This window comes from Arvicanthis niloticus, chromosome 17, assembly GCF_011762505.2.
Source record: "Arvicanthis niloticus isolate mArvNil1 chromosome 17, mArvNil1.pat.X, whole genome shotgun sequence".
Taxonomy (NCBI): domain Eukaryota; kingdom Metazoa; phylum Chordata; class Mammalia; order Rodentia; family Muridae; genus Arvicanthis; species Arvicanthis niloticus.
The window spans coordinates 56,419,452-56,444,648 of NC_047674.1; the positions used below are offsets into that span (position 1 = coordinate 56,419,452).

General features: G+C 44.9%; 1 protein-coding gene across 11 annotated transcripts; it reads right to left on the reverse strand.

The window, feature by feature from the left end:
- Nucleotides 1-2,402: 2,402 nt before the first annotated feature.
- Nucleotides 2,403-25,197, reverse strand: Nfya (nuclear transcription factor Y subunit alpha). 11 transcript variants are annotated; one of them, XM_076915367.1, is made up of 10 exons: nucleotides 25,030-25,197; nucleotides 16,046-16,188; nucleotides 14,621-14,701; nucleotides 10,876-11,022; nucleotides 8,590-8,721; nucleotides 8,327-8,432; nucleotides 7,431-7,579; nucleotides 6,966-7,139; nucleotides 6,234-6,335; nucleotides 2,403-4,200 (listed from the first exon to the last, which is right to left on the reverse strand). In XM_076915367.1, exons 2-10 carry the CDS (start codon nucleotides 16,118-16,120, stop codon nucleotides 4,147-4,149), a joined length of 1,020 nt encoding a protein of 339 aa, XP_076771482.1. In that variant the 5' UTR covers nucleotides 16,121-16,188; nucleotides 25,030-25,197; the 3' UTR covers nucleotides 2,403-4,146. The 11 variants fall into 11 exon arrangements, with proteins under 11 accessions (XP_076771482.1, XP_076771480.1, XP_076771481.1 ...); XM_076915365.1 differs by having other exon boundaries at nucleotides 14,618-14,701; XM_076915366.1 differs by having other exon boundaries at nucleotides 14,621-14,704.

Below are 25,197 nucleotides of genomic sequence, written 5' to 3' on the forward strand. Positions count from 1 at the left end.
TTAAAGATCCAAAACCATGGGATGTGCTCCCCCAGAGATACTCAGAGAGGACTCGCTGCAATCACATGAGGTTTATTAATGAATTGATAGTAGCTGGTGCACCGGGGCCCTTCTGCTCACAGGCGAGAAGGAACCCCGAGCTGAGGCAAAGGGTGGTTTATATACAGAGTTCACAAGGACAGTTAATTGCTTCTTGGACAATATTAAAAAGGTTTTTTTTTTTTTTTTTTTTTTTTTTTGGTTTTTCGAGACAGGGTTTCTCTGTATAGCCTTGGCTGTCTTGGAACTCACTCTGTAGACCACGCTGGCCTCGAACTCAGAAATCCACCTGCCTCTGCCTCCCAAGTGCTAGGATTACAGGCGCGCGCCACCACTGCATGGCTAAAAAGGATTTCAAACAGTCGTTCCCAAGCCTGGTTTCCGTTTCTGTTCCCAGGCTTGGTTCCTAAGTAACTCAAATTTGCACTTTTATCTTTATAAGGGGGGCGGGGGGAATTTGTGTAAGTGGCTTCTGTTTATCCAGGTGTATTGCATTAAGGGCTCATCTCCCTTATCTTGGGCCCTTTCCTCTGGAATGTTTGTTCAAGCCTTTGAAATGTGCTTCTCCCAGGATATGTCCCTGGGGGAAGTTAATGTTTGAGTTTAAAACTGAAATAGGAGCTTTTTATTAATTTTAAGTTTCTACAAGTTCATGGCCAGCCTGGTCTACAGAGCAAGTTCTGGGATACCCAGTTTAAGAGGTGAAGGAAACCGTTGAGAATAAATGTGGTGAAGATGTAAATCAACAAGGGGGATTATTTTCTAGCCTCAACAAACTGCAGAACTTGGCAGCTTTGGCTAAGTGGCTCTGGTTTTAGAGTCAAACAGAATAAAGGGGTTATGAAATCTTCCATAACTAAGGAAAGGTTCTGAGGCCAGGTATTTGTCAGGGGTGTCCCTACATGGAGGCCTAGAGAGGCCATTATGTGAAGCTGGGTTGCCTTGGAGACCCTAAGATGTTGGAGATGCCAGATTTGTGAGCTACCTGCCAGAGATCTGATAACAGAAAGTGGAACCAGCCCAAGAGAAAGAAGTGTGTTGTAGTCAACAAAGCTGAAAGGCGTCGGACACCTGAAGAATGCTCAGCAAACCCCATGGACTGTTCCATCTTCACATCCTTGTTACTGAGAGTGAGTCTGGGCTCCACCATGCCTTTTGTACGTAGTTTCTAGAGCTCTAGAACTGAAATGAGACCTTCAGGCTCGGACAGCACCAGACTGGATTTTGGGTCTGCTCAAAATATTAGAAGTGCATCTTCACTATTTAGGTCTATCAATGGAAAATGAGGGCTATGGCAGTGATAAGAGGCTAATTCTACCCAGGGGGTTACTTATTTTGATATCCATTTCTAAGGGGAATTAAGAGAGCAAAGCGGAGTGGCCTGACCGACATCATGTTTACATCGGATAGTCCCGTCAGCATTGTAAATGAGTTTCCAGGCGCAGGACGTGCAGATCCCTCAGCTGTCACCCATGATGGTGTGGGGTGCACACCAGGCAAGGCAGGAAGATCTTGAGTTGGAGGGCAGTTTGGGCTACATAGCCAGACGAGGTCTCAAAAAAATAAAAAGCCCCCCCCCCCCGAAAAAAAAACCCACAACCCAACAACAGGAAAAACAAACAAAACCACCCAATGCCCCTCCCTCGACAAATGAACCCACAAAAAAACAAAAGATGAAAACACCAAAAGTCAGGCCACTTTTTAGTATTTTTATAAATTTATTAAAAAAGAAAAGCAATTGCAATGACATCAGTGATCACCTGTACTCCCCTCGGGGGGGGGGGGGGAAGGGGGGGTGGGGAGACCTACATAGTTGAGTCCCAAAGAAAAATCAAGACATTATTATCAGGCACCCTGTAGCCAGGAGAGGCTGTTGGTGCAGTGGTCTAGACACTGGCGTGTCCCATTACCAGTGCGATTAAAATATATACATTTAGTTTTCCTGCAACAGGAAGTAGAGTGCCCAGTAGACCAGCAGCCCACTCCTCCACTTACTCTGTATCTTTGAAGCCATCACTACAATCACAAGAACAAACAAGTAAAAAGAACTAAGTTAAACAAATAAACAAACAAAAATAAATCCAAGTCAGCCCCCCAGGCCTCTGTTAGTCCTACGCTGTGCCAGAGTTAGAATGACCAGAGACAGGGACAGGAGGCAACTGCAATGCAGTCACAAAATGGAAACCCAAGCATCTGCATCAAAGGAAAGAAAACTCAAACTTGCCTTCCTCAAAATGAAACTCAGCAACAATAGGAGGTTAGGGTTATGTACAAACTTACAGACACAAATAAATAGCACTCTACAATTGCTGGCTGAAGCACTACAGTTAAGTCTGAGGAATCCCTGAAGCCCCCCCTTAGAATCCTCTCCATCTCAAAGGTAGAAATTCCTCATGGTTTTCAGTAACATCTGGAAGCTCATGTGAAGAGCCAGAAGTTTGTAGTGAGTTTACTAAAAAATAATCAGCCCCCTCTGACCTCTGGAAGCCAGAAGAAATGGCAAGATTCCTGGGAGTAGGAAGAGATGGCTTACTTCATGCTTCTCCAATTAAACTAGTTTCCCCATGATATTTCTTCATAAGGTCTTTCCCATCTTTAACACAGAACAAAGTCAAAGAGCCAGTCTTTAGACTTGACTAGTATTTTAGTCTTTAGAATGGCTGCGTTTGACTTTGATCGCAGAGAAGGCAGCCAACTCTTCTGATGTATCATCGTTGGTCTTTTCTTCCAGGCCTCAGCATCTACGGGGCTGGGGCATGTGTGTGTGTGGCTCAGTGGTAGAGTGCTTGTCCAGAAAACACATTTCTGAGGCCCAATTCCTGACCCTGCAGGAATCCTCACAGGCTGTAGTTGGTCCCTACAGCACTGATGCAGTGAGCAAACCTTGCTGCAAGGCCTACAGAGAAAGGAGAAAACAAGTGGAAACTGGCACCAAAGAATCAGCTGCCATGGGAAGAACATTCACCCTTTGGGTCAGCACCCAGGCAGGGGTGAAGCACACGTCTCTCCTCCACTCTGCACTCTGGCAGTGCTCCAGTCTGCATCCAGGACAGCTGGCTCCACAGTGCTTCTTCAGGCAATAAGGACTCTCTTTTAGTGCACGTCAGAAGGTGTCAGTGTGAATGTGACTTGGTTTCTCCAGCCTAAGAGCCATGCCTGGTGTCCATCCACTGGAGAATCGTGCTCTCCAGCGGCACTCGGGCTGGCAGGGCACTTGCTGTCTGGATTGCAATGCACAGATCCTTCCTTTTGCTACTTGCTGTCCTAAAGCCCATGATTAAATATCCTAGGTTTGCCTCTGTTGAAGAACAACTGTGAAAGTCCTCAACACTTCAGCATAGATGTTGTGAAGTTTTGTTCTCTACTCTCTAAACTGTCTCTAAAGTGGCCACAGGATGAACTATGACCTAGATGGCCGTTAACAGAAATGAGCAGATCACAGTCAAAGCTAAAAATGTACCTTTTAGGTCCATCTATCCTTTTATCCTGAGTCCAAAATATCCTTTTTGTACTTTCTTGGCTGAAGTAAAAAAAAAACAAAAAACAAAAAAACCAACCTAGCACGTGGGCAGATCCCTGTCAGCACAGGTCAGAAGACTGCAGCTCAGTTTGTTGCTCCGAGTCCTAACAGGAAGCTTCTTTGCTTGGGAGCCACCGGAGTGCAAAGTGTCTATGCATCAGGCAGCCCACCATCCCACCAGGGGATGGATGCTGTTCAGACTCCACAGGGAGGCAGGGCCTGTGGCTGCCTTGGCTGAGGACCAGGTTGAGAAGGCTGCTCTCCCCTACTGCAATGGCTGACTGGCTGGCTTTACCACTCAACCTAAGTGCTGTGTTTGTAATGCTGGGCTGGCAAGTACCTCTTTTTATCATTCAAATTTGCAAAAGATCAGTGTCCAACAGTCTGAAACAGGTCCTCAATGAAAGGGTGAGACAAGAGCTGGCCACTTCAGTTCATCAGCCATCACTGCAGCTGTAATACTGAGCTAAGTAGTTTCTGTCCTGAGAGAGGGCAGAGTAAGACTGTTAGTGCCCCACTGGAAGTCAGTCCATTTCCAGGAACAGTGGAGAGGACTGTGACTGATCAGCTCGGCCACCCTCCTGTGGTTAGGAAACTCGGATGATCTGTGTCATAGCCTCTTCATCAGCTTGGTTTGGATCCTACAGAGAAAGACAGCACAATAATCCTTTATACCAGCAACAGGAGTCCCTGGCTCTCACAGCTTAAGGATTTAGGTATTTGGGTGGCTAGGACAAAGCCCCAGAGCAAGCACAATGATACGCTGTAGTTTTGTGTCATTATTTATCATCCCCAAAAATAGAATCCCAGTAGTACTGCATTCCACAGATGAAGATGCAGATGGAGAGGTCAGCATGGAGAATGACATGGAGAATGAGGAGAGCCTCTAACACCACAGCCTACGGCTGGCAGCTCCTAATCACAGACGTGCGCGGACACTAAGAACATAGGGTTGTCAGGATGTTTGCAGTGTGCTTCACTAAGAAAGAGGAACCTGGAGACTGCCGTGGCAGATTATAAAAAACCTTCAGTATCCGATACGGCACTGCCCCTGGCCAGCTGAAGGAGCCTCGAGTGTGAAGGAATTCCACACTGCTGATAGTAAAGTGAGCCAGCAAAAGGAATCCATGAACTCAACTGGCAGTGAGCATTTGCTCAGAACTGGATTCTAACCAACCCCCAGACTACAACAGAACAAAGCCTTCAATTTTAATGTAATGAACTCTCCAGTAAAGGACGCAATGTGGACCAAATAGAAAAAAAAATCTCTTGATGGTTATATAAATAAATATACAAAATAAATATATAAAAATCTCTAGATGGTTTTTATAAGACAAGGGATGAAATTACAGGAAAGCCCAAGAGTAAAAGAGCTCTACGAGAGATGAGAGCAGGCTCAAGAGCCTCTCAGATCTAAGCTGGGCCTAAAGCAAGGAAGACGAAAGCTGTCTGTGGTGGCACGCTCCTAGAACCCCAGCACTTGGGAAACTGGGGCAAGAGTACTGCCAAACTGAGGATAGCCTAGGCTATGCAGAGAGAAGGGATAGTCACAGAAATGATGGAGAAAAGAACATTACAGACTAGACACTGAAAAGACAAGGACCAGGCAGAAACAGATAAATGGGTAAATGGAGAGCAAATAAGAACAAATGAATCTAGATGAAGAAACACGCTGACAGGCCACGGTGGAGACTTACAAAAGGGCTAAGAAAGCAAAGGCAGGATAAAGTGTGATGTGATGCCTGTCAAACACCACCCTGACATGTGGAAAATGCAACAGTTGGATATATTAATCTAAACCAAGAAAGAGGACTAAGCCAGACTGGCATCAGTTAGGAGGGTACAATTACCAGATTCAAATTATGTTTCAGAAACAGAACCAAAAGTACTTCAGAATCTGAACCATCTACACTGTAATAACTGGGTGGTGACAAGCCACCTGTTTAGGTAACAGAATAATGATCAAGTACTCCATTGTGGACATATAGATTCAGAAACATGTAAGTGATAACTAATGAGATTCTACTACCCGGGTTTGAATTCAGTTGATGGGTCTGTTTGTGGAGGAAGCAGGATTTGAACCCAAAGCCTCAAATGCCAGTCAAACACTCCCCACTACTGAGCTAGCTACACCACTAGCCCTTTATGAGAATGAGTCTCACTAAATCAGCTGGTCTTGGTTCACCTCTAGCCCAGGCATGGCCTCACCTTGTTATCTTCTTGCCTCAGCTTCTAGCGTAACTGGGAAGACTGGACTGCACTTCCAGGGCTGACTGAGCAGTGCAAGTGTCGGCCTTGGGCAAGCAACCTAAGGTCGGTCTCAAGAACTCATAGCCAACTGTGAGAAACGGTGATGTGCTCCTACCCTACAGACCTGAGGTCGCCAGTCAGCTGGACAACAGTAAATAGAAGCTTCCTAGAATGTGTGACACAGGAACTGCCATATAATATTACATGTTACCGACTCTAATGGCACACTAAAGAAAGTAAAACCCTTTGCTTAAACAGGAAAAAACTGAAAAAAGGGCCATGGGGTTGAAAGTCTCAGTGCTTCCTAAAAGACAGGAGGTTAAACAACCGACACCACATGCTGTCTAGAGTGTGCTCTAATGACAGACAGGCTGCTGCTGACAGAAGGCTGGCAACAGAGAAAGGAAGTATTCAATGTCCTTACCTGCATGTGAGGACTGTCCTTTTCTTTTGGAGAGAAGAAGCGGCCCCCTTCCCCACGCTTCCGTGCCATGGCGTGCCGATGCCGAGACTCATGGAGGTATTTCTAGACAAGAGAAGTAAGATCCTCAACTGTCAGTGACATCCAGCAGTGACCTACCGCAGAGTCTATCATTCCCAGGCAGTGCAATCAGTCAGGGAACCAGGAAAACTGAACGATGGAGAAAACAGTACAGTGGCCCTGGCATCTAACCTCTGTGAGAATGCGATGCTGACGGAACTGGAGGGAACAGCAGCGATCACTATCGCCCTCCTAACACTGACCCTTCCTCTGTTTCAGGAACTCAAAGAGGTTTGGTTGAGCAAATGGCAGTTCAGTCATTTTTATGCTATCTATAAGTATGTTAGACTGGGTCACTGGATGCTGGCTAATGTGACCGATGGACTCCTTTAAAATGAGAAGGCTGCTTTCTTATTCCCTTGGCTCAAGCCCAACTGCCATTTCAAACCACAACCAACATATGAGCACTGCAGCTGTAAGACAAGAGGAAGTCCTGAGAACACGTCTTCTCTGGACTTCTTTACCACAGAAAGGGGAAAGACCCTTGCTTTCAAGACACTTTGTCATCAGTCTTACAGTAAACCCTCCCGCATTCCAATGTTTCCAAAGGACAAGGTAACACACATATACAGAACTGTGCTGCTTCCTGTTTGGCACCCCCTAGGGCATACACACCCTTCTTTCCTTTGGAATTTTCCCTTCTGCCTCTAGCTTAGCCCGTGCTTGTCTCCTTTTAAGGATGCGGTGATACTGTTTGGCATTCACATATAGGGGCTCTTCTTCCAGCATCTCTGCTCCAGGTAAAGGGATTCTTTGGATAGCAGGCACAGAGCCAGCTCCTGGTACCATCTGCATGAACAGGAGACCAGACCTTATTACTAGCATGAAAATTCTCCATAACATTGCCCGTTCACACCCATACTGCTGTGTCTCCAGCATCTAGACTAGTGTGCTAACTGGGAAGGCATCAGAATGAACTATGCTTCCCATGGATGTAGACCACAACTAGTGCCTAAGAGTGGAGTTAGCTTCAAATCCCAAAGTGACCATCATAAACAACTTCACAAGAGACACTAACTTGCAGCTCAAAGACAAGAGAACCCTGCTGAAAGCACCAGTGCCAGGGGACACTTTCCTTACCATGACCATTCCTCCTGAGTTGACCACATTCCCTGCTACCGGCAGTGTCACAGTGACAGTCCCTTGTCCACTGCTGGTTGTGTTGGTATTGGCTCCTGTCTGAACGATCTGTGCCCCTGCCAAACTGGCTGCTGGGATGGTGATCATGCCTGAAACAGGGACTGTAACTTTAAGAAAACAAAACATAAAACAAAAACAGAAACAAAACAAAACAAAACAAAAAAACAGGTACACAGAACAGAAAGAAGGGAAAACAGTTAGTCCCTTCCACCTGGCTCTCTATACCCTCCTGGATAAACTAACAAACACCACGGAAGAAATCAAGCATCTTCTACTGCTTCACTCTGTTCTGCTAAGTAAGTAGTCCATGTGAGTTCATTTTTAAAAGTTTAACAGTCTAGGGCCCAATTCCAAATAAATTATACTTCCACCCACCACTACAGAATCTGGCTGAGATATCCTTTCTAGACTTAGCTTCCAAAGCATTTAAGTCTACTTTGTGCATGTTTTCCCTGAAGCCAAGTCTAGATTTCTCACAGAAGACCTTGTCTTCACACATCTCTTACTAGGGTGTACTTCTCTACGACTCTGCACTCTGTATGGTGTTTACATCCTCTTAGCCAGACTGAGGCTTTGGGTGTCCTCGTGACTCTAAGTAAACACCTATGTGAATAGATGCAGAGGCCTACAATAACACGGAAGGAACTCTAGTCACCAAGTAGCATCAAGCTGGTCGTATGTGGCAATTGGCAGTCACTGCAGATGTGGTGAAAATCCTGTTGTTGTTTAAACATGGCATGGACTCATGGACTTCAAAATGATTCTGAAGCCCTCTCAGGTACTCAAAGGCTAAAACTAATGCCCTGAAAAGGGCCACTGCAATAGTGGCAGCTTACCTTGCTGGAGAATTGTGCCATCTGCATTAACTGGCTGGTAGACAATGGTCTGCCCTTCAGCAGTCTGGGCCACTTGCTGTCCCTGGACAGCAATCTGTTGTTGTGTCTATAGAAAACAATGACATACTTAACAGATGCCAGAGACCCATGGAGACTCCATTTTGCTGATGCTTGTCATATTCACATTCTATGTGAACCAAGTGGCTCACTGTTTGATCCTTCTACATCAGCTGTACTGATGCTAGTGTAGCCGGTGGACTCACCTGCGTCTGGCCAGCGGTGACTGCAGTCTGTGGCTGCTGAATGATGATCTGCTGGGTTTGACCCTGCTGACCTTGCACCTGCACAGCCTGCCCACCCTGGATCTGGATCTGTCCAGGAGGCACCAACTGTATCTGTGAAAGAAAAAACACAAAAAGTTTGGTACCACATTCACACTACTCCTTATTTGTTTTTGCTTTTATTTTAGGTGTGTGGGTATTCTGCCTGCATGTATGTGCACCATATGCGGGCCTGGTGTCCAGAGGACATAAGAGGGAGTTGGTTCCCTTGGAACTAGAGTTACAGATGGCTGTGACCACCAGGTGGTGCTGAAAATCAAATCTGGGCCCTCTAGTAGAAAGGCTAGTGTTCTCAACGGACAAGCCATCTCTCCAGCCTCACTCTGGTTTCTGAAAATTAGCTGAATAAATTCCACTCGAGACCAGGAAATAGCAGGAGAAATGTGCCTGTAATTCCACAACTTGGGAGGCAGAGGCAGGATTATCAGGAATTCAAGGCTAGTCTTAGGGACATAAAAGTTTCCCTTTAAGAAATATTTGTTGGTGGCATGGTTAAGTATATTTATCTACTTAAACATACTCCAAAATGCTGTATAAATGAATAAATAAAACAACTTTTAAAATATATTCTTTGCAACATAAATGTCAGGCTGATGGTAGCCAAGGGAACGCTTTGATTAGGTCCTTGATAGACAGGGATCAGCTGTCAAGACTCCTGAGTCACAGAGATTGAGTCACAGAGATTATATCCACTTGATTGGATATAAAATCACATGAAAACAAACACCAGGCTTGTCTGTTAAAGGAGTCTCTAGATTAGATGAACAGAAGTGGCATCCTCCGAGCTGGGGTCCCGAACTAAGAAAGGAGACAGAAGAACAGCAAGCAGCATCTGTCACTCTGCCTCCTGCTGCCATCTGTTCCCCACCATGCTGAACCAGCACCCTTAAACTGCGAGTCAGCAGAAAAGGGACTAATACAAAATGCTTCTTGCTGTAAGCCAACAGCCCCTGGGATACAGTGTTCCACAGCAGCCAAGAGAGACAAGGTTCCAAATCCGTCACTTCCCTCAGCACTGCCGTTAGTGTTCACTAGCTCTTCCTACCTCTACCCTGCAGGTTGTAGAGCGCCAAATCTCACACTACAAAGATGGAAAGCAAGAGATCCTGTGTGGTAATCACTTATCTGGAGGATCATCAGAATCCTGACAAGTTTTAATATTTTTCTTTGAAATCTTGTAGTTTGACAAAACGAAAAGCCTTAACGCTTTGCTCAAGGAACAAAATCCTATTTTCTTGAGTACAGGATATAAATCTTTAAAAGATTTGACGAGAACACATTTTAGGAAGGCCCCACAACTCAAAATTTCTAGTACTTTATATTCTAGAATACGCCTAACCCAAGCCAGGGTACCCAGCTACTTAAAGGAAGTCTGGCCTCACCGCACCCCAAGCCCGAGACCCCACCTTCCTTCTCACTGGCTTTGCAATCATCTGTCACTGCTCCTTTGACCGTCTGGAGCATTCCCAGATCTAGAAGCCTGAAGGATGTGCCAGGAGCCTCAAGTCCACACCACTCTCCAGCTGACAGACTGGAGGTGGGAGGAAAAGGGAAGGAAGCAGGCCAATGGCCCTGTGTCTTAGAGACATCTCTAGACCTTTCTGTTGGGCTACACATTGCCCAAGTTTTCTTAAGGACTCAACTACTACTTAACTCATAAGTAAATTAAAACTGTAGGTCAGCAAATGCATCTGTTTCACCTGGAGTGTTTTGCTCCTGGGTTTCAGGTAGCAAGGACCACATTACTGTGCTCCTGTTATGTATTACAGTACAACAAAAGCACGAAGGCTAAGCGCAAAATAAGGGGTAGGACTCAAGAAAAGGCAGCTGGGTTTTGGCTTTTGGGTTTTTTTGTTTTGCAGCAATTTCTTCTTCAGAATGTCTGCTTGAGGCTAGGGAAACAGCTCAGAGGTAAGGCATGTGGTGCACAGCACAAGGGTCTGATGGAGCCTTGGCATCCACAGGAATTCATGGCAGGATGAGTTACATCTGCAGCCCTGGAGCAGAGGACGGGCATGGGTGTGGCAGATACCAGGGGAGTCCCAACTACCCAGTTCATAAAAGACCTTGTCTCAAAAACTAAGGTGGAGACACCTGGCCTCCACATGTATGTACAAACCTGTACACATATGAATATATACACCATCCACACTCATACCAGACTTCTACTCTGATGTACAACCTAAATACTTAAACAATACCACTCACCTGCTGTAAACCTTGTGTTCCAGACACAGGTACTTGCATGATAGTTTGGCCTTGTCCACCAGGCACAGCCTGTACCATGATGGGTTGGCCAGTTGATGTAATAAGCTGGCCTCCACTGACTTGCACCATTAATGGCTGCCCCTGGACCTAGAAAGAAATAAAATAACAATGAAATAGTGTAAAACACAAGCAGCTTCACTAAGACAATCAGTCACTGCAACTATTTTGCTGCCTGGAAGAGGGGAGGCAAGGCAGATTTAGGAAAGTCAGTCATCCGCCTCCCCACCAGGGACTCTAGCACTAGCTGGCCTTGAACTCAGATACCCTGCCTTTGCTTCCAAGTGCAGAGATTAAATCCTGGCCTGAGATAGTGTTTTTAAACTCTAATATTCATATTCTCTCCCTGCCTCCCTCTCTTCCTCCCTGTTTGTGTATGTGTGTGTGTGTGTGTCTGTCTGTCTGTCTGTAGGTTAGTGCACATGCTACAGAGAGCGAGACATCAGATCCCCTAAAGCTTGACTTACAGGTGATTAAGAGCTGTGTGACATGGTGCTGACTGAAATGAGACCGTCTGCAGCAGCAATATGCACTCTTAACTATTGAACCATCTCTACAGAGCCAAGAAAAGTAAGTCTTACGTTCTTCAGATACTTCTGATTATTTTTGATCAAGTGCCAAGCTGGCTATTCAAAGGTCAAATATAACAGAACCTATATAGAGTCTGGGAAATCCCAATAGATGTAAGGCATTCATCAGCAAACACAGGCTGAATCCAAGAAAGCAGCCAAGTTACCAGGACTGTTTGCATGCTCAAGGTGCTCCTCAAGCCCGGCAGTGGAGAGAGAGAGGGGCGGGGCTGAGAAGTGAACAGAAGGCAGCCCTAGCTTTACATCCTAGACAGGAAGAGTTCTGAAAGCCCGCTTGAAGCTTCCTCCAGGGCCTCGAGAAAAAGCGAAATATTTATTTCTAATCTACTCTGAGGATTCCAGGAATGGCTGCTGCTTAGAGTCTACCACTAAAGACTTGTGCACAGGAAGCTGAGGCAGGAGCAGCATGGGTTTTAGGACAGAATGGGCTGCAGCGAGTTCCAGGTAAGCCGGATGAGACCTCCTTTTCAAAAAAAAACAAAGCTAAGAGTGGTCAGAAACATTTTCCAGCCAGTCTGTGATCATTAAGGTAGAGTCTTTCAAACTGCATAGTAAATATTTACATGGTTGTTTTAATTATCAGAAGCAATGAAACCCTGAAATCAGACAGCTATTGTGTGTAAATAGAGCGTCCACTTTTCAAGTCTTCCGCATCAACAGACACTCTGGAAAGGAAGCAATGCAAATGCTCAGTCAAACCTTGAACCCCAGTGTGAAAACTCAAGAATGCCTTTCAGAGGCCAGACAGAAGCTGCTTTGGATAGAGGAGTAACAGGACAAATCCCAAACTCTCTTGGAGAGTATGTCTTTGCTTGAAGGAAAATGTGTTAAGAGAACCGACTGGCACACTTGTCCTTAGTCCCAGCAGAAGTCAATTCCAACAGCATCAACCCCCTGTGCAGTTCCTGTATCCTAGGTGTGTAAGGTGTGTGAGGCTCTCCTCTACTCTCCATCAGAGCCACCAGCCCAGCCTCAGGGTTGTCCCTGAGAAACACAGGACTTTGCAGACTTTACGACCTATTTACTCTCTCCTCTTAAGTCTCCATCGATTCCCTTTGCTACACCAATGCTTTTGTGTGCTGTGTTAGGAAATGTGATCAGGAGCCTTACTGCGGAGTAGGAGAAAAAACTATTTGAATTCTTCTAACACGATGAGACTCACAGAAGCCCCCGTTCCTTCCATTTCTCTTTAGTGCAATCTAGATCTAAGTAAGCTGACCCAGCTGTGGTGTTCTAGATCTAAGTAAGCTGACCCAGCTGTGGTGTTCTAGATCTAAGTAAGCTGACCCAGCTGTGGTGTTCTAGCGCACCGGAAGAAGTTCTTGGTGTCAAAGCGGAAGCCAGAAGCTGACATTGGATGTCATCTTCTACCACATGCTGCCTTGTTTTGAGACAGTCTCCTGGAGCTCCCTGCCACAAGGACAGCCAGCCAGTCACAGGTTCTGCCTGCTTCTGCCTCCTAATGCTGGGGTTACAGGACAAACCTACATATTTAAATGACTTCGATGGACCTAAACTTAGGCCTTCACACTTGCATAGCAAATGGGGCACACTGAGCCATTGCTTCAGTCCCCAAAGTTGACACGAATTTAAAACCACTTTATTTTCTGGTTATCCATCACCTGCCCTCCCCAGCCCCTCCCACACTAATATGCTACATATGCATGCGATAAAGGATTTGAGACTGAGGAGCTCATGTGTCTACAACAAATGATCACAAGGACTCATGCATGAGACAACAAGCCACACAGTTAAGAGCATGGTACATTCCCATTCACACAGTGGTTAATGACAATCCCAGACACCGTTTCATGTATTAAAAAGATGAAGCAAGCAGAACAGAGAGCTGCTGCTCTCCCCATACTCAAACTGTGCAGGAAGAGAAAACAAACTTCTTTTATTTTAATATATGTGTAGAATTGGTCGTGTGCCATCACCAAACACTACTAAGTGTCAGGGTTGGGACAGGCTGAGAGGGTTAAGTGCTTACAGCAATGGTTCTCAATGGGTGGGTCACAACCCTTTGGGGGCCGAAAGATCCTCTCACAGGGGTTGCCTAAGACCATCAGAAAACACGGATATTTACATTATAATTTGTAACAGTAGCAAAATTACCTTCATGAAGTAGCAATGAAAAGAATGTTATGGTTGTGGGTCACACTTTGAGGAACTGTATTAAAGGGCTGCAATATTGAGACCCAGTGACTTACAGGGAAAGGTGGTGGCCTGCAGGAGAGTCTCAGTAACATTCCCAATAAAGTGAGATGCCAGCTGACTATGGAGGCCCTGAGTCAGTCCAATTCAACAGAGGAAGACAGTGGGCAGCTACAGAGTCTTGCCAGTTTCTCAAAGCCTTTACTTCTTTAATGAACCCAGAGAAGACCAAGGCTGTTCCTCTTTTTCACAGGAATTTAGATAGTTAACGAGCATACATAATACTGAAGAACAGCATTGGTTAGCTCCAGGTTTGTTTTTTTTTTTTTTTTTAAAGCATATCAATGTAACCAGTAATAGCTTTTTGCTTCGTCTCAAACTCTCATTCCTCCTGCCTTCATATCCCAACTGCTGGACAATATACATGTATCATCACTATGTCCTATGCTGCCACTTAGAGATATGCAATCATCTGTCCAGAGCTTGTAATGAGACATGAGAGGTATGTGATTCTCAGATAAACTTTGCTTAGTGCAATGGCTGTTCTGTAGTCAAGTTGCACATTTAGCAAAAACAAAACAGTGTAGCCGAGTCTCCCCATGTGTGCACCCCCTTCTCCAGTGTAACACAATTCATGAAACTCTGACCTATGCCTGGATTGGGAGCTGAGGACTGAGTAAGATCTGAAGCCACCTGTAGAATTTATTCCTGTTGCTTGCTTCCCAGTCTTTCTAAAGCAACATACTTAGTGCACACTTCTGAGAAAACAGACATAGCAATCACTACATGTCTTGGCATGGGACACTGGCATATTGGCCTCAGAGACAGGTTAGCAGCACAAAAGGCATGCGGCTTTGCCATTCAATCTGAGATCCGAACACAAACAGCAGCAGACAGGCAGTGTTCATGCAGCGCTCACAGAGAATCAGAGAGGGCACCACTACCTGGAGGGTCTGGACTTGCTGGCCTGAGGCGGATGCCACCTGGGCCTCAGTCTGCAGCTGGACAGCAGTGACACCACCCTGCTGCTGAGAACAGGAAGAGGAAGAACTTGAAATGTATCAGGATGGAAATGTGCAGCTCAAGACAGCAGATCACTGAGGGAGACGGAGGGGTGTCTCTAAAGCACCTCATCCCACACAGGAACTTTCAAAGTGTGGACTCCTATATTCAAGCTGTCATGCTGCAAGAGCTGTCCCTAGAGTAGACCTCACAACATATTTCTATGACTTTAAATACAAAGATTTATAATGCAGTCCTCCCTAGGAATTTTCCCCTTCGGCTAGACATATATGTTAAAGGAACTTTATTTCCTTAGGGTCACAAGAACAAAACTACCAGGTTTTAAAGCCTTGAAACTACAGTGAAGAGTTTCTGGGGCTTTAATGCGTCCCTGTGAAGGAACTAGCCACGGTGACTTGATCCAGATGCCGGCTTGCAGAGTCTACTGCTTTTACATGCCCAAATGAAGATTTATTCCTATCCAACTGACTGCTCAGACGCAATGTTTCCAGAAAGTCAACCTTATTTCCTGGGGAAGTCCTCACAGAAGAAAGACCCACTAACAAGGCTCTGCCCATAGTTGGAAGGCCCCTCCAAGGCACTTCAGGAAGCTGCCAGTACGACAGCATAGTGTGGACAGGCAGCCACCATGCTCAGCCCATTTCCCCCATCAGTGGCTTGGAACTCACCATCACTACTCCCTTCACCCTCTCTGCTATTCTGTATAGTGAACCTCTGTTCTCAGGAGAAAACACGCTAAGAACAACAGTCTTGGCCTATAATCAAATAGAAACAATGTCTTTCCCTCCAAAGTCCAGGAGTAGGGGCGGGGAGAGATTCACTAACATAAACCCAGGTAAAAGCATCAAAAAATGGTGTCTGTGCATTAATTCAAACATCTGACCAACTTCACTGTGGAAGAAGGCAGTGGCAGGCACTCCTTTTCAGTATGTACTTAGCTGCAGAGTAACACCCAAATATTATTTTATTATTAAACCACAACTGTTCAGAATTAACTCTGAACAGACTGGTTGGAATCTGACAATTGTCTGCTGTGGCCAAATTCTTACTTTATCACAAGTAAGCATAAAACAAAGGAAACAAGCAGAGAAAAGCAGGGCAGGTATCATTTCAATGAGCTACAGGAGGGTCATCTAATCTTCTTTTCAAGTGATTTTCAGGAAGAACAAGTACCAGGTGGCAACAGACTGATTCATAGTGCATGAGACAGGAGCTATGAAGTCATGAGACAGGGGACTTCCTAAGGTCTGACTGGGTCTAAGTCCTTCCACAGAAGAACTACAAACAGTCCCGCTGCTCCATCACTCTGTGGTGCTGTGATGGCTGAAGTGCACTTGCTCTCATACCTGCTGCTGAATCTGGCCGGCCTGCACCACGATCTGCTCTGTGGAACTGTTGCTGTTTGTCGTATACTGCTCCATGATCCGGCCACGTTAAGAGTCCTGAAGCTTCACTCTACAGATCCCAGGCAGCTGCCAGGTAGGAACTCCTATTAAAAAGGGAAGGAAAAAAACCTAAAATGAGCCAATCAGTAAAGGCTCTCTTCTGATACTTCTTATACATGCATGCATGCATACATACATACTTATTTGCAGTATTTACAATATAAAAGAACTCCAGTGGGAGATGCTCATATATTCTCTTGGGTTATTTTGTTTTTGTTTTTTAAATAAAAGAGGACTATATAGCACAGTCTTTAAAAAAAAAAAAAAAAAAAAAAAAATCAGGCTAGTAGTGGGTATCTGCAATACCAGCACTGGAGAGGCTGAGGGAGGATGCTGAAAGTTTGAGTCAGTTTGGGCTACACAAACCAATTCCCTCAGAGACTAACCAACAAACAAGCCACAGTATTTAATTTTCACTTTAACTGTGAGGATGTGTGGGGTTTGAAAAGTACATGTTCACACCATGGTGGCCAGGACATAGAGAATGAATACTCCAAGTGGCTAGGGTAAGATCTAGTCCCCAATAACAAACACTCCTCTCAGTAACCCACCTCTAACTAGGCCCCACTTACCAATAATGATATCATATAAATCAACCCAGATCAGAACCCTCAGGATGTGACGCTCCTATAAACAACATCCTCAAAGACAAGCCCAGGTGTGCTTTACTTATTTCCTGTTTCTTACCCAGTTAAGATAATAAAATTATCAATAACCTTTCAATATTGCCAGAATAACACTTACAAGCACTGTCAGACCATCTCTTGTTGCAAGGCCTACTTTCAAGGCAGCAGGTCTACATCAGAGAATTTGTATAAACATGTGGGTCCAAACATGCTACTCTCTTGAGCCACATATGTAACAAACGACCTCAGGCTAGAGGTTTGTTACTAAGTAGTTCAAATATTTTGCTTGTCAAAATTTCCAGTCTACCTGGGCCTGGGGTGTCTTATGTTTATAGTCGCAGCACTTGGCAAACAGAAGATGAGAACCACCTGTGTCAGGCCAGCCTGGGCTACACAATAAGTTCAGGAAAACCTATGCTTGAGTGAGAGAAACTTTGCCTGTAAACGAACTCCACCTTACAGAATCATGTCTATTATAAACAAAACACCCCCCCCCAATTTCCTGTGTACAGTGATGCAGGCTTAAACTCAGCAGATAGATCTGAGTTCAAGTCTCTACTGGGAGTTCACTTCAGGCCAGCCAGGGCTACATAGTGAGACCCTGTTTCAAACTCCATTAAGTAGCACTAAGTAGGAACACTAGCAAAGTTTTGGGAACTGTGCTATAGTCCAGGCTAGTGACTGCAATGAAATGGCATCAATAATAGCAGGCATTTAAAACTTGGTAAAGCACAGCCTGTTTCCACGTGGTGTGCCAATACCCAAACGGGGCATTCAAAACCTGGTTTAGCACCAAATCTCATGTATACTATTCTTTGCATATTTACCATGCAGCAAAGCCTAAACAGTGAACCCAAATGAACATTTTCTTGGTTGATTACTTCAGGTTATTTCTTAGAAACTAAAAGGTACTGTCTTAGGGTTTCTATTCCTGTACAAACATCATGACCAAGAAGCAAGTTGGGGAGGAAGAGGTTTATTCAGCTTACACTTTCCACACTGCTGTTCATCACCAAAGGAAGTCAGGACTGGAACTCAAGCAGGTCAGGAAGCAGGAGCTGATGCAGAGGCCATGGAGGGATGTTACTTACTGGCTTGCTTCCCCTGGCTTGCTCAGCTTGCTTTCTTATAGTATCAAGATTACCAGCCCAGGGATGGTACCACCCACAATGGGCCCTCCCACACTTGATCACTAATTGAGAAAATGCCTTACAGCTGGATCTCATGGAGGCATTTTTCTCAACTGAAGCTCCTTTCTCTGTGATAACTCCAGTTTGTGTCAAGTTGACACACAAATAACAATATTCAAGTGTGTGCCTAAACACTGAGATATAAAACTTCTTTTATATTCTACTATACTTTCTTCAAAATATTTTCTGTCCATATTGTGGCACCATTTTTAGGTATATAATCTCTATCCACACAAACATCTACTCACCCACTACCACAGAAGTAAAGCTAGGATGGCCTGTATGTGTTAAAAGAGTCTGACTTATCTTGCTAAAATGTAACATGCATTAGTTAGGGTTCACTGAAGGAACAGAATAGAATAAATCCACATATGTGTCTATGTGGAAAAGGTTAGACTGGCTTACAGGCTGTGGTCGAGCTAGTTCAACATCGACTGTCTACCAACACAAAGTCCAAGAATCCAGTAATTGTTCATCCACGAGGTTGATGTCTCAACTGGCCTTCAGTATAGGTCAGGAACCTGAAGAAGTAGGCCTTATGCCAGTGAAGGCAAGAGCAAGCAGGCCAAGACCCAGTGAGAAAGTTTCTTTCTTCCAAGTCCTTTATATAAGTTGGCACCAGCAGAAGGTATGGCCCAAAATAAAGACAGATCTTCCTACCTCAAAAGATCTGGATTAAAGATGTGTCTTCCTACTACTTCAAATGATTCCAATCAAAAAAATTCTTCACAGGTATACCCAGCTCCTTGGGTTTTAGTTAAGCCTATATGTGGTCAAGTTGACAACCAAGAACATCCATCACCTAAAACTTTCCAGATTTGTTTTTCTTGCAAATTTCATTTTTATGGCTGTATAAAATTCCATTTTACATATGCATGGCATTTGCATTATCCATTCTGTTGATAAAACATCTAGGTAGGTTCTACTTCCTTGTTGCTTTGCATAGAGTAAAGTGCTTCTGACATAGCACAGAATTCTTTGAGTACAACCAAACCAGCAGTGTGAATAACTAAGACTCCTCTACCCTACATCCTCAGCAGTGTGAATAACTAAGACTCCTCTACCCTACATCCTCAGCAGTGTGAATAACTAAGACTCCCCACCCTACATCCTCACAGCATTTGTTGGTCTTTAGTTTCTAGATGAGAGCTGTTTTGACTTGGGTAGGAAGGTGGGGCGGGTAAGTCTTGAGTTGCATGGCCCCAGTGGCTAAGGAAATGCTGGCCCTTCCTTTTGTGTCCTTCTGAGAACTGCAGAGCCCATCTGACTGGCAGTTTTAGTCTTCTGGTGTTAATGTTTGCTGTTCTGGGAAGATGGCTCAGCTGGGAAAGTACTTGCCTCACGAGCAGGATCTAAGCTTGATCTCAAAATGCCTGTAACACTAGGTGTGCTTGTCAGTTTATAAGGCCAGAGCTGGGAAGGCTGAGACAGCACGACTTTTGGGCCTCTAGTTCAGCCTAATTGGTGAGCCTCAAAACAATGAGAGACCTTGTCTTAAAGGAGGGTAGTTACCCTGAGGATGAGTGGTTTTCTTCAACAGACCAACACACTAATGGTATCCTGGCAAAAACTGAGATTCTAGAGGCTATTTACTTTGCTAAATTTTAATTTCACAAAACCCCATTTGTCAATTCTTAAGACTTACTTCCAGGGCCAATTCGGCCCTACTCATAAAGTTCATATCCTTTAGTGTCACACCACACTGGAAAAGCCTGACCTTGTCTTATCTCCCAAGCCAAGCAAGGTGGGAATTGATCAGTCCTCGGTACTTGGGTGAGACAGTGTTCTTTTCTGGGTCTATATCTTAAGTGTTTCCCCCCAGTAGTAACTTACTCTTATAGTAATAAAAAATAAAATGAGTTTGTGAAGAGATGGACCAGCATTTAATTTGGCAGATGGTAATTATAGAGTCTAATTAGTAAGTACATGGATATTCAAAACATTCTTTCAGCTTCACTGTCTGGAAACTGCTACATTACAATGAAGGGGAAATATTCAACAGAAATAATGATCAGGCTCATCACCCATAACCCAAATAGACCACTGTGCCTGGACTGTGGGCCCCAATGGACTACTCAGTACAGAGTAGACCACTGTGCCTGGACTGTGGGCCCCAATGGACTACTCAATACAGAGGAGTTTCTGCCTCTGACTTGAACTTACAGACTTACAAAGGGAAGGTAATATGAATGGCAACATAACTAAATTGAATCACTACCTCATGAGCAATGTATGCAAACTTGATTGCTACTTTTTACTAGCATGTGTTCACTTTATATAACAATGGTTTGTATTTGTATGTTTTTACAATATACATAACTTGTCTGAACTACTCTGACCCCATTTTTCACTTTACAAATAATCCCCCTTTTTGTCTTAGATTATGTATTTGAGAGACTGTATTTGGTATTTTTATTTCTGAGTATATCTTCTTTCCCTTACTACAAAGCTCCAGTACGATCCATTTCCCTACAAACAACATAATGTGTAATCCATTGAGCACACACAGTTTTTCTTTACCAGTTCATCACTGACTGGTACCTACAGATTCCCTAACTTGGTGGTGAAGGCACAGCAATGGAGTGCTGCACCTTTGGTATGTGTTGACTCTAGTTTCCTCAGGTATACACCCAAGACAGTAAAGCAAGATCACATAGTGGAGGGTTTGTTTGGTTTTTTTTTTTTTTTGGGGGGGGGGGGGGGTGTCTACAATGTGATGGCTTTTCTTGGTGTCAACTTGATACATCTGGTCTTAGCTAAAACCCAGCAGCTGGACACACCTGTGAGGAATTTTTTTTAAGTTAAATCATTTGATACAGTAAGGCCTACCTTTAATTTGGCTACACCTGGTGGCAGTCCATATAAAGGAACTGGAAGAAGTGTTTGCCCTTTGCCTGCTTGCCCTTGCTGGCAAGTTCATTCCTTCACCAGCTGTACAGCTGTACTTCTAGATTCTGGCATATACTGAAGACCAGCTGAAATCAAAATATCCAGCCTAATGAACTGAACGACTAGATTCTTGGCCTTTCTGTTGGTAGAAAGCCACTGATGGACTAATTGGATTACTTATAAGGAACCTTAATCACACATACAGTCAGTCTCTGTTCTATTCCTGGAGAACTATGACTAATACACCAATTTCCAAAAACTTGAGAGGGGCAGAACTGACTTCTATTCCAACCCATAATGTTTAAGAGCTTTTCCCATCCTCACCGGCACTCTATTTTCTTGATGACAGCTACTCTGACTGGTGTGAGGAGGAATTACAGTGTAGTTTTGATCTGCATTTTCCTGATGGCTCAGCATGTTATTTTTTAAACACATCTACAGGCCATTTGTATTCTTTTGAGAACTGTCTAATCTATTTGCTTGTTTAATGCTTACATTATTTTGTAATTTCTGAGCTCTTTCTATAATCTGAATACTAATCTCCTCAACTGAAAAGTTGGCTATGTTTACAGATTTTTACACCAGCCTTTTTGAGCCAGTTAACTGAGCTGGTTCTTGAGACTCCAGGTCCAATATGGAAAATCAGCCAAACTAAGTGGCTCCATTAGGGAAACTAATGTTTCCCTTATTTGGGGTGAGGGCGCTTGAGGGTATTGACAGGTGGCTGCATGGTCCAGGCTGCCCTCAAACTTAAGAGATCCACCTGATTCTGCCTTCTGAGTGCTGGGATTAAAAGCCTACATTATCATAGTCCACCCAATGTTCCCAAATTTTACCTTGTGTCTAACAATGTATCTGTCTCCAGACTAACAAACTGAGGCTACAATATAAAGAAGCATGTCCCCATGATAAGAACTTCTGATAACAGTAGCCTCCACAGAAAGCAAATGTGAATTCCTTGAGCCTGAGGGAGGGAGGTGGGGAAACTGAATGGAGGTGCTGTTCTAGAGATGACCAAATTTCCTCAAGTGGAGACTGTACAGGTGTGGAGAGCTTTAAAAAGTCACCAAAATACATACATATACAATGATTATATTTTGATGTAAAAAAAGAAAAAAAGATATTAACATCCGTTGTATTTCAACACTTCCACTAGTCCCAAGACTCTTTCTTATAAAGCTTTCTTCTTGGCTAAATTTCCTAAACCTGCATCGTATCAGATTAAATGCAGAATGGAGCTTGGAGTGGGTATGAGGGCTGGAATGACTGTAAGGAACATTTGGATCTAATTTATTTATTTTGCTGAAACAAATGTTCCACTCTCAGGCCATTGAGACCTACTGTGCTTTGAGGGTAAAAAAGAAGGCAGCTTCAAATCCAGCAGTCATTCTGCATTGACAAGGAGTGACAGAGCTTGGCGTGCAACCCTCAGGCTGCTCATGGTGCCTGCTTCTTGGCTCCAGTGCTACATGCTCCTTCCTTCGTCAACCTCAGCAAGCAGAACTGTGACACACTTCCTTTCCTCAAGATTTCTTTGCCCAAGTTTATGACAGAATTGAGCCAGCTGGATTTAGTCTGTCTAGCTCTTCTACAAACTTGTGAATGTGTTTTTAAAAGTGAGACTATGAATGAGAACGGATTCACTCTGGCCTGAGACATTCTCTCTCCATAGCATTCCTGCCCATTTACATGTCCCAGAGCAGTTGGCCAGCACCTAGAAAGTTAATCTACAGAGATTCAAAAGCTGAAATGCCCAGAAGTGCTACTACAATGAGCATATGATCACCAGTCCACCTGACTTGACAATCACAGACACCAGACTGCTCCAAATTTGCTCCTTTTCTACACTAATAATATATCATGAATTAAAAAAGAAAGATTCTAACTTCAAAGACTTGGATTTTAAGTCTAAAAAGGAGCAAAAATATATATTAGACTCCTAAAGGGAAATAAAGTAAATGGAGTTTGGGGGACAAAGGCTTTTCCACTGGGGAAAACACTAGGAATGTGTGTCATGTGAATTAGAGTCACAGTGACCAGAGGATAACTACCTTTTGTCCACAAAAACATTTGGCAGTTTTGAAGTGGACAGATGCAACCATTTTTAAAATAGCAACCAAAGTGTGAACACCCAGTCCAAAGACGAGACAAATATATTCTTAAAAAGCCTGAGGGTGTCCTGAGGCAGTCCGTTTACTATTGCAAATGTGAGAAGTTGTGCTGACTAGTTTGTCAACTTGGCGTAAGCGAGGGTCTTCCAGTATGAGGAAGCATCAATTGATTAAATGCCTCCTTAAGACTGACCAGCAGGCAAGCTTCTGGGGCATTTTCTTCAATGTGGGAAGGCACAAACCTATCGGTGCTATCGAAAGAGACCCACGCTTAAGGCTGTGAAAGCCATGAAGAACATGCCAGTAAACAGCACCCTTTCCCTTTTTGGCTTCTGCTTGAGTCTGGTCTTTACTTTCCTTCATGGTGGAAAATGAAATACACCTCCCAAGTTGCTTTTGGTGTGGTGCTTATAGCAATAAAAAAAAAGGAAAGAAAGAAAGAAAGAAAGAAAGAAAGAAAGAAAGAAAGAAAGAAAACAAACTAGAATTTAGAAAACAATTTAAAGAAAAATGTAAATACAACCCGTTTTGGCTTGGAAGGCACATTGGATTTGTTTTCTCACACCCACAGTCCACCTGACTGTGAGTTCGGCAAATGGGACTCAAGAAACCACACACAGAAAATCCGCTCCCGCTTCACCTGAGTAAAAAATAATTTCCCTCTCCCAGGTAGAAAATGTTTTCTTCCTTTAAAGAAAAAAAATCCAGCTATTATTATGGGGTAGAAAGAATCCTCAGGTCAGCAACCTTTCCCCCCAAGGTTATGGGAGTAATCCACTCTAGATCACTTTTAACTTCCAGTCAAAACTGTTTTCAAGAATGCCTTTGTAAGATCTGCCAAGGTTTTTACAAACTGGACTTTCCCGCCTAAACTCAGTACTACTGGCCTTCTCTGCGTCCAATGCACTATCTGTTCCAGTCATTCTTTTCACAAGTCTATCCTCCAACACCCAATCAAAAGTGTGGCGATGAAAATAGGCTTCCTCATGCAAACAGCACTCCTCTGTACTGGATTAGACCCCTATGAAACACTAACAACAGTCAATCTCCACAGAGCAGGCATGGCTCCTCTCCCCCTTGCAGCACTTTAGTGATGCCCGCCAAAGACTAATAGCTAGCAGCCCTTTGAAGACTTCCTGTCGCCCGAAGAGGAAAAGAAAATCTAGGCATTAAGTGTTAAGTTTTACAGCATCAGTTAAGAAAACGTTCGCGCGGGATTTCAAAGTGTATTAATAGACAGGAGTGGGCTGAGCTATTCAGTGGAGACTGTCACAAAAAGATTAAAGGAAAACAAAACCAGAGAGCATGGGAGAAAGATCAAGGGAGAAGACATGGATAACAGAACAGCGAGATGTGTGCCCCCAATCATTAAGAATGCACAAGGTTATCAGTTCTGCAACATCAAGGCTTCTAACACCGAGACATGGAGCAAAAAGAGGAAGAGCGCTTGGTTGGGCTCCAGCACCGAGGTGTGCCGACACCGCAGACAGAGCGGGGAGGAAATGACGAGCCAGAAAGGGGTGGTAACGGCGCCGGCCCGGAGCCCCGGTGGCGGGCCGAGAGGAGGGGCGCGCCAACGGCCCCGGGGTGGGTCTTGGAGGCCGCGCCGCGCGTCTCCGCCTAGCCTCGCTCCGGATCTGTAGTCCCAACTGCGCAGAGCTCAAGGGTACGTGGGCCTCGTCGGGGCCCGGAACGCGGGGACACAAGAACAGGCCGTAGGATGAGGCTGGAACTACGTGGGGAAACCGCCACGGCCCGTGGCTGGACGGTCAGCCACCTGACCTCCGGGGACCCGAGGATCGGGGACCAGCGGCGCATCTGCCACCAGCACCCGGAGAGGATCCAGGTCCCGAAAAGCCTGGCTCCAGGGCGCCATCCCAAAGCTGGACGGCCCCGGTAGGCCCCCCACAAACACCAAGCCGGGGCCGCTGGCTACTCAGCTCGGGCAGCCTCGGCTCGACTCCCGGGCTCGACGGACGCCTGGGCCTCTCCTGAGTGGTCAGCGAGACCCGCCAATCGGGGCGCTGGGGCCGGCTCTGGGCCGCTGGATATTGGCTCCTCATACTCACCGTGCCTCGCTCCCCCGGTTCGCTGCCCGCGCTGATTGGCTCCAGTACCGGACCCCGAAACCCAATCAGAGGCTCCAGCCGCCGCCGCCGCCGCCACTGCCGCTGCCTCGCAAAATGGCGAATCTGAACAAAGGGGAATCGGGCCTCCCTCCAACAGCCTTCGCGCAA

Coding starts and splice junctions, on each gene's coding strand:
- Nfya (XM_034521229.2), bottom strand. CDS start 16,120: ATGGAGCAGTATACGACAAACAGCAACAGTTCCACAGAGCAGATCGTG. Junction 7,598..8,326: donor TGGCACAATTCTCCAGCAAG/GTAAGCTGCCAC, acceptor GTTTTCTTAAAG/TTACAGTCCCTGTTTCAGGC. Junction 4,201..6,233: donor AGGACAGTCCTCACATGCAG/GTAAGGACATTG, acceptor CTTTCTCTGTAG/GATCCAAACCAAGCTGATGA.